Source organism: Chiloscyllium plagiosum, chromosome 4 (genome assembly GCF_004010195.1).
Source record: "Chiloscyllium plagiosum isolate BGI_BamShark_2017 chromosome 4, ASM401019v2, whole genome shotgun sequence".
Lineage (NCBI taxonomy): Eukaryota > Metazoa > Chordata > Chondrichthyes > Orectolobiformes > Hemiscylliidae > Chiloscyllium > Chiloscyllium plagiosum.
This window is the reverse complement of record NC_057713.1, coordinates 95054132-95063400: the sequence shown is the minus strand read 5'-3', so window position 1 is coordinate 95063400 and position 9269 is coordinate 95054132. Positions and strand designations below refer to the sequence as shown.

Here is a 9269-nt window from a genome sequence, read left to right as displayed (position 1 = left end):
CACCTCCTTCCACCTATCGTATTCCCAGTGCCCCTCCCCCCTACCTTTTATCTCAGCCCGCTTGGCACACCAGCCTCATTCCTGAAGAAGGGCTTATGCCCGAAACGTCGATTCTCCTGCTCCTCGGATGCTCCCTGGCCTGCTGTGTTTTCCAGCACCACATTTTTCAACAAACAGGATGTTGGCTACATTTCTTTAACCAATTGTATCTAGGCTGTTCAGTTGTTTCTGTGAGTTAAAAAGATATGTGATCCTGTCTATAGCTCTTCAAATAACGAGTGACTGTTTTAAGATCTTTTTGTGGAGCTGTTGAGTGAAACACTTCTGATGGATGGACAAACTTCCAGTACAAAATTTACTTGTGGTATTGACTTGGGTTAACTTCTAGTTTGACAAAATTTCAATTTTAAAGATTATTAACTCTCTTTCCCATCTCTGTAGCCTCTAGTATACCTCCTCTGAGATCTCAAAGCTCCTCTACTTCTAGTTTCTTATTGATCTCTAATTTTTTTCTTTTTTGCTCCTCCATTGGCAGTCATGCCTTCAGCTGTCCAAGGCTAAGTGCTGCAATTCTATGTCTAATCCTCTATGTCTATATATTCCTCCTCCTGGCTCCTTTACTACACGACTTAAATCTACCTGTTGAACCAACTTTTGGTCATCTGTCCTAGTATCTCCTTTGTGGCTTGGAGTCAAATCTTAATCACTCTTGTGAAGTACTTTGGGACATTTTATTAGTTAAGTGAAAATTATAATAGAGAGGCTCGAGAAGATGCCTTTGAACCCTTAGCCTCTACCTTACTTGCTCGGAAGGCAATTGAAGGCGACTTTTTTGGATGCAAGTAGCACTTTTTCTGATGATGTTTTATTTGTTCGTGAGATGAATGTGTGCTGGCAAGGGGAATGTTTACGATTGCTCTTGAGAAAGATGTTGATTAGTTGATTGTATTGAATGGCTTGCTTAGACTATTTTAGAGGATAGGAAAAAGTAAACAATATAGCATAGTACATCAGCATGTAGAAGCTTTTTTAAAAATGTAATCATTTGCGTTTATTTGAGTCCTTTCAAGTTTCTTTCTCCTCTTACTCTATAAAAATAATTTCATGATTTAAGACCTCATTGCATAGGTTTGTAATGATAATCATAATGTCAAAGAATTTTTAGGCATATTAACCCTATTAGGAAGACAATATTGGAGCTGTGTTATACTGAGCTTGAGTTTAGTAGAAGCTCCAGCTTCGTAATTCCTTATTCTACTCATGTTTTGATGTAACAGGATGCTTATCGTGGCGTGCTCTAAAGGAACTAATGACTTTTAACCCTTTTCATCCCCTGGGTAGTACTTTCTTGAATGTTGTACCATCTTGCTGGACAATCAGAACCTTTTTAAATGCTGTAAATGTAAGGAGCATTTGCACAGTGGGCATGTGGCTAGCATGTATACATGTTGGCTAGGCATCATGCAGCTAGGTTGTGTTACAGTGATTTGATGCGTGATGTTTTTGAAAGGTATGGGTGACAGGGCTATTGATTGTACATTGCATCTTGAATATGTACCCTGTTGAAATATATATTTCCAAGAAATTTGTATGGTAGTGTGAAGATTTGAATATCATGGGGCGTACAATGAGAGGTGGACTCACTGAGATCTTAATAGAGAGAGGAGAACTTCTTCAAGGTAGGCATCCCTGGAAGAGGCTTTGCAGTAATGTTGAAATCAACTAGGAGACAGTGAGGTCTGCAGATGCAGGAGATCAGAGTTGTGATTGTGTTGCTGGAAAAGCAAAGCCGGTCAGGCAGCATCCGAGGAGCCAATCCTGCTCCACAGATGCTGCCTGACCTGCTGTGTTTTTCCAGCAACACAATCTCAACTCTGATCTCCAGCATCTGCAGACCTCACTGTCTCATCCTTGAAGATTTGAATGGGTGAGCAGCAGGAGTAGAATTAATCTGTAATGTGGTCTTGGATTCTTGACTTAGAAAGCAGTATTTTCTGTCTCTTCCAAGTTCCTTATCATGGAACAATGTTGTTTCAACCTGCTACAGGTATCATTGCAAATCCAGGAAGCTGGTCACCATGTCCTAACACGCAAGATGTACTGCTGTTGTCTGGTGAGGATTTCCTGAAATTCCAAACAGGATATCCATCCTCATGTGGTAGTTCAACCACCAAGTGGACTTGTGACCTATTGCTGCAGCGCTTCATCACTTAGACAGACAAACCTGTTCTGTGTTTTCATTATGTAATGAAATAAAATGAATGGACATTCACCTTCTCTGCATACCACCCCCTCCTTCACTCTCTCCATAATGACCAGTAAATATTTCAAGCTTACTTTAAGTGCTGTAAAATCTGTTAATATTTTCCTCCTCTTCAGATTGGATTCTTTCTGTTTTCTGTATTTCTTCATGAAATTAGAATTCGACACAAATGGTTGCTCCAATTATATGATCCCAGAGATAATACTTTCATTTTTTTTTTACAATTTCATTTATATTTAGGTTCATTTAGCCAGAACTGAAATAATCATCTGTTAATTTCTGAATTTATACATGATACATTTTAATGTAGAGCCAATCAAAAGAAAAGGACAAATTATTAGATAGACTGTCATGGTGCACCTGTCACATTAATTCCACACTTTTATATTGATGTCTCATCCACAGATTAGAGCCTTATTGATTATTTGTGAGGCCTCAAATGGTATAATTGTGAGCACAATTCTTCAAGATATAAGGGCTTTCATAGAATCATAGAATCTCTACAGTGTGGAATCAGGCCATTTGGCCCAACAAGTCCACACCAACCCTTTGAAGAACATCCCACCCAGACCCATTTCCCTGCCCCATTACTCTACATTTCCTCTGACTAATGCATCTAACCTACAAATCCCTGAACACTTTGGGCAATTTAGCTTGGCCAATTTACCTAACCTGCACATCTTTGACTATGGGAGGAAACCGGAGCACCCAGAGGAAACCCACACAGACACTAGGACGATGTGCAAACTCCATGCAGACAGTCACCCGAGGCTGGAATCGAATCCAGGTCTCTGCCACCGTGCCGCCCATTTCGAAAAAGGCCGCAGAGTTGTATCAGAATGTTTACTGAGATGGGGTGAACCCAGAGTTATGAGGAAAGTTAGAATTGTTTTTCTTGAAATAGAGATTAAAAGAAATCTATAAAGGTTTCCACAATGAAAAGTGATTTTCATACAATGCTAACTGAAAATCTGCCTGTCTGGTAAATGGGTCAATAACCAGAAATTGTAGATTTAAAATCATTGGCACAATATCTAGAGGGAGATGAGAATTTTTTTTAAGAGTTATCAGAATTTGGAATGCGGTAATTAAAAAAAAAATGGTGGGAGTTGTATCTATAAAACAGCTTAAAGAAACTTGAGGATGGGTTAAGGACAAAAATAAAGATGTGAAACCGACTCTTTCATTAAGCCAGCACAGGTACCATAGACCACATGGTAATCTTCTGTACTGGATGATGCCATGGTGAAAGTGTACTTTGTGTTGATAAAATTATGCCATAATGATCTGTTTACTCATTTTCGTGCAGCACTTAATATTTATTGATGTGATAGTAGAATTTTAAACAAGTACAACTGTTTTTAAATCAAAGGACCATCTTCAGACACACCAACCTGGACCTTCGCCCAGCAGTCAGAAACCTAAACTTTATAAATGTGAATCCTGCGACAAGGCATTTGCTAAACCGAGCCAGCTAGAGAGGCACAATCGGATCCACACAGGTATTCATCAGTTAATATCTTTAGATTGTGGAATATGTGCGCTAGTATGATAGAAATGTTTCTTAAATAGGTTTTATAAGGCTCATATTGAAAAGTTTTGTAAAGCAGGTTAAGGGGGCATTTAATGGAGGTGTTCCAAATTTTAAGGGGTTTTATTAGAATGAGTAGGGAGAAATGATTTCCATTGGCAGTTGGGTTAGTAACCAGAAGGGAGAAATTGCCAGCGGGTAGATGAGAATGTTTTTAAACTTAGCAAGCTCTGATAATCTGGAATGCACTGTCATAAAGGCTGGTCATATTAACAATAGATTTCAAAAGCAAATTCGATACATACTCAAAAAAGAAGAGTTCTAGGACAGTAGGAAAAAATCAGGGGAGTGAGTTATTTTGTGACTCTTGAGGTTCAAGGTGGCCATCTATGTGTGGTAGCACATGAGAAGGGTGAGGTACTAAACAACTATATCGTGTCAATATTTACGATGGAGAAGGACATGGAAGCTAGGGAACTTGGGGAAACAAATAGTGATGTCTTGGAAAGAATTTTTATTGCAGATGAGAAGGTGCTGGATGTCTTAAAATGCATAAAGGTCAATAAATGCCTAGGACCTAATCAGGTGTTTCCAAGAATTTTTGTGGAAAGCTAGGGGAGAGATTGCTGGACCCCTTTGCTGAGATATTTGCATAATCAACAGCCACGAATGAGGTGCCAAAAGACTGGAGGTTGGCTAATGTGATGCCATGATCTAAGAAAGGCTGTAAGGAAAAGCCAGGGAACTATAGAGTAGTGAACCTTGCATCAGTGGGTAAGTTGTTGAAAGGAATTCTGAGGGACAGGGTTGACGTGCTTTTGGAAAGGCAAGGACTGATTAGGAATCGTCATAAAGGTTTTGTACGTGGGAAACCATGTCACATGAACTTGAGTTTTTTGAAGAAGTGACAAAGAGGACGTTGTCTATACGGACTTCAACAAAACGTTCAACAAGGTTCCGCATGGTAGACTGGTTAGTTAGATCACATGGGATCCAGAGGGAGCTAGCCAATTGAATACAAAATTGGCTTGAAGGTAGGAGACAGATGGGAATGGTAGAGGGTTGCTTTACAGACTGCAGGCCTGTGACCAGTGGTGTGCCACAAGGATTAGTGCTCAGTCCACTGCCTTTTGTCATTTATATAAATGATTTGGATATGAATATAGAAGGCATGGTTAGTAAGTTTGCAAGAGGATTCGAGTGGTGTAGTGGTCAGTGAAGAAGATTATCTCAGAGTACACAGGGACTTTGATAAGATGGACCAATGGGATGAGGAGTGGCAGTGGAGTTTAATTTAAATAGGTGTGAGGTGGTGCATTTGTATATTTTGAAACCCAGTTCCCCATGAAAATTGTCATTTCAGATTGTATTGAAATTCAACCTGTGTCTTTGCCAGAACTTTCAAAACCGTGTTTTCAACCTGCTGGTGTAGCTTGTAAGAATGGAAGGGTCTAAACTTGAGAATGGGCATTGTAACTGAGAACATTTGTGACATTTGTTTCAGGTGAACGGCCATTTCAATGCAACCTCTGTGAAAAAGCCTTCAACCAAAAAAATGCACTGCAAGTACATATGAAGAAACATACTGGTGAGAGACCATACAAGTGTGACTACTGCGGGATTTCTTTCACACAAAAAGGCAATATGAAGATACATATGAAGAGGGCACATGGTTTTCCTGGTTAGTGTTACAGTGAATGCAACTGTGAACCATTCCGTTTTTTTTAAAAATGTACATATTTTTGTTTTACAGGAAGTAGGGGTGGGTGGTAGTGAGAGGGATATGCAAAGTGACCAGGCAGCTGTAGCGGAGGATCAAGTGTATGTTTAAAAGGTAAATCTCTTGTGGAGGTGACTCCTTCAATTCACAGCTATTTTAAACTTAGTCCAGCTACTCCTAGATGAAGGCTACTTACATGTAGAAATGATTTTAACAACTGCAATCCCATAAGCTCAGCTGATTCTCATTGACAGCATAGAGGCTAAGTGGAAGATCCAGGGATTCCAGTCACTTCTCCTCACTTGTACATGAACTGCAATCCTAAATTGTATTTATCTTTTCATCATTATACTTGTCCCATAATGTGTTTCCATGAATGGACGCATTACATGGTTATTTCCCAACTAAAATAACTACTAAACGTAATGTTGCTGTAACTTTCAAATCTGCAATTAAGGCTTTATTTAGTGCAAGTTTGCTTTTATTAAGTCAAAACATGTGGATTGAAGTCCTGTTATGCCTTTTTAGTCTGATGTGCAACTCGTGTTGACCATCAATTTCCAGGAATGTTCTCTGTTCAATCCCACTCTATCTATGTACGTCTACCAGTGGACGAATTGGCAACCAACTGCTTCTAAGTACATTCCTCTTTGGTCTCTTTAATGTGCTGTTCAAGGGCCTGATGGCTGTTCTTCAATTTTGGTGTCAGGCTAAACAGAACCTAGGCAGGGTTTGAGCTCTCTTCATTTTTTCTAGGTCACCATGACCCTAATAGAAACATAAGAACTCAGAGCAGGGGTAGGCCATTGAGCCCTTTGAACCTGCTCTGACCATTCAGTGCAATCATGGCTGAAGCTGTATCTCAATGCCGAATTCCTGCTTTCTCCCTATTCCCTTTATTGCCTTTTAAAATCTAGGAATTTAGCTATCTGCTTCTTGAAAACTTTCAGTGATTTGGCCTCTATAGCTTTCTGTTCATTACCTTTTGAGTGAACAAATATTTCCTCTTCTCAGTTCTAAATAGCTTAACCTTTATCCTGACTTTATTCTAAACTTTCCAACCAGGGAAACATCCTTGTTGCATCTAGTCAGTTCAGTCCTGTTGGAATTTTATATATTTTGATCAGATCTCCTGTCATCCTTCTAAACTCTAGTGAATAAAGGACCAGTCAAACCAATCTCCTCTTGGGTTTTCCTTTGCATCAACCTCGTGAACGTCTGCTGAACTTCCTCAGTGGCAAGAATAAACTTTCTTAGGTGTAGAGATCAAAACCACATGCAGTAGTTAAAGTGTGGTCTCACCAAGAATCTGCGTAACTGCAACAAGACATCTGTATGTCTGAACTTAAATCCACTTGCGATGAATGCCAATATACCATTTACCTTCCCAATTGCTTTATGCAACGGCACTCCGATCCCTTTGTATATCCACACTTGCCAATATTATCACTATTTAAATAATATTCTTCCATTCTGTTTTTCAGACTGAGCCATGTAATACTGTATCTGCCATGTTCTTGCCGACTCACTCAATTGGTTTAAATCATCTTGAAGTCTCCTTGCATCATTCTTAAAAACAAGTCCAGTTTTGTATTGTCAGCAACTGGGCATTATTGCATTTTTGTTCCCTCATCCATGTAATTTACAAAAACTATGAATAGTTAGGACTCTAGCACTGATCCATGTGGTAACCCACACCTTCTGAAAATAATCAGCAATCTTCAAAGGGCTGGCAGAGACAGTTTTTTAAAAATCTTTTTCTTTAGCTATCTGATATGCAGCTGGAAAGCTTTGTGAAACATGTAGACTCTCCCCCACTTGCATTCACCTGAACCCCTTCAGGGGATTATCTGTCAACTAACTGGGCTCTGGTCAATTTTAGGATTTAACAAGACCAAACTGATATAACTAATGTGCAGTCAGTGTCCACAGCTCATTTGTAACTTGGATATGAGGCACAAGATCCAATTTGGAGTGAACATCAGGCCTCTGTTCGAGGCCATTCATCATTATTGCACGATAATCACTGACAAAACCAATTTTTCTTCCCTATTATGGAGGAAAAAATTACAAAGGCTCCTCACTGTCCATGCCTTAGTGTTTTTAAAAAAAGTAGCTACAATGTTGGAAATTGTGTATAATTAATGCACATCTTTTGAGGGATTGCTAGGTCTAATAATTCTTTGAGCTTGAAATATTTTCATTTTACTTTTTGCTCCTGCAGGTGGTGCTCAGGACACAGGAAGTAGCCAAGAACAAGAAGGAGATGATGTAAGCCGTGGTCTTGACCTAGTGGAAGTTGTTCCAGAATCTACTAATGAATGGCACTGTAGGATAGCAAATGTATTCAATTAACTTATCTCTCCAAGTGATATGCAAGTGCAACAAATTGCGTGTCCAAGAAACTTTTTTTTTCTGTTGGTCAGATTCTTTCAGTTTCCATCATTGTTACATATCAAGAGTTTGAAAGGTACCCCACCAGGTCATGCAAGAAGTCAAACCGGTACCAGGTTTGTCTATGTGTGTCAAATAAACTGCTAAAACAAAGAGTTGTCCTTCAGCTAAAGGGCTAAAATCATGAAGTACTTAGTTTATGACCAATCAGCATGCAATGCTAAATAGTATTCTGAAGCAAAATTGGATGAGATCCAGTTTCAGGAAAATGCAGCACATGAAGTATACTGACATAACGATCCACTTTGAAGTCTCTCTGCAGAGGAAACCTAGGCCTTTTACTGCTGTGCAGGGTACAGTTTCTTGTGGTATCAAGAGTAGCACTGCAAACCTAAATTAAATTGGCCTGGTTGCTTAGGCAGAATACTGGACATTGGGGAAGCCATGCCACACATCTATCATCTGGCCATTTCATGGCTCTGCCACTGCTCAACCAAATTGGCTGCCATATTTCCAGAGAACTTTTAATTATGATCTGCCTGGTAGTTATTCAGAATGTTTGTAGTGTTATGAATTGTCACTAGTGTGACTGACTTTCAGAATATATAATTATTCCATGTATTAAAATAAATGTGTGAATTTTGTTGCATTCCAAAGATTATTTTTATAATTGTTCCCCACGTCTATAGCACGTTTGTGCGTTTGATAAAAAAAAAATTAGATGGGGAATTTGTACATGGCTGTATATATTGTCTATGTTCTAAGGCTAAAGTATTTTCAGTTTGCACTGTTATCACATGGGCACTTCTTTTCAGTATTGTACTTTTCTCATTGCATTTTTAACAAGTGTTCATCCTTCGCTCTTCACCGGTTTCTCCCTACCCCAACAACCCTGCTGTATAACTTTGTGCATCATTTTTTGACTTTGGAACAAGCTGGAAAAAAATTGTGACATTTGTAAATTCTCTTCGGATATAAATATAACATAAAGCATCTTGAATGATGATCAAAGGATGAACCTTTTTCTGTCTCCAATGGAGCTTTTCTTTTGTTTGAACAATTTAAGTGCTTTGTAATATAAATTGTATAATTTGTGACTTTTTTTTTGTAAGTACATGTATTGTATTTAAATCAAGATATTTCAAATAATAATACTATTGGTTTTTAATAACCAGTTCTGTGTTTTCTTTATTACTTCAAGGGGATAATCAGATTCCCAATTTGTTCAATCATTTCTGGAGGTGCTGAGTTTTATTGGGAATGGTCTATGAGAGCTTTAGTAAATGATTTCTTCATAATGTACTAACCAGACAGTGGGTAAGGAGGCCAGAAAGCTTTTGATTGTGGAAGATGTTCTACGA

General features: G+C 38.8%; 1 protein-coding gene across 2 annotated transcripts in view; it reads left to right on the top strand.

Moving 5' to 3' along the window:
• LOC122549212 (zinc finger protein 236-like) overlaps positions 1-9055 on the top strand; it is a 159007-nt gene extending 149952 nt beyond the window's left edge. For both annotated transcript variants that reach the window (XM_043688635.1, XM_043688634.1), the window contains 3 exons: positions 3636-3765; positions 5299-5475; positions 7739-9055. In XM_043688635.1, the coding sequence (XP_043544570.1) occupies positions 3636-3765; positions 5299-5475; positions 7739-7869 (438 nt within the window). In that variant the 3' untranslated portion in view covers positions 7870-9055. The remainder of the gene's footprint in view (positions 1-3635; positions 3766-5298; positions 5476-7738) is intronic.
• Positions 9056-9269: the final 214 nt, after the last annotated feature.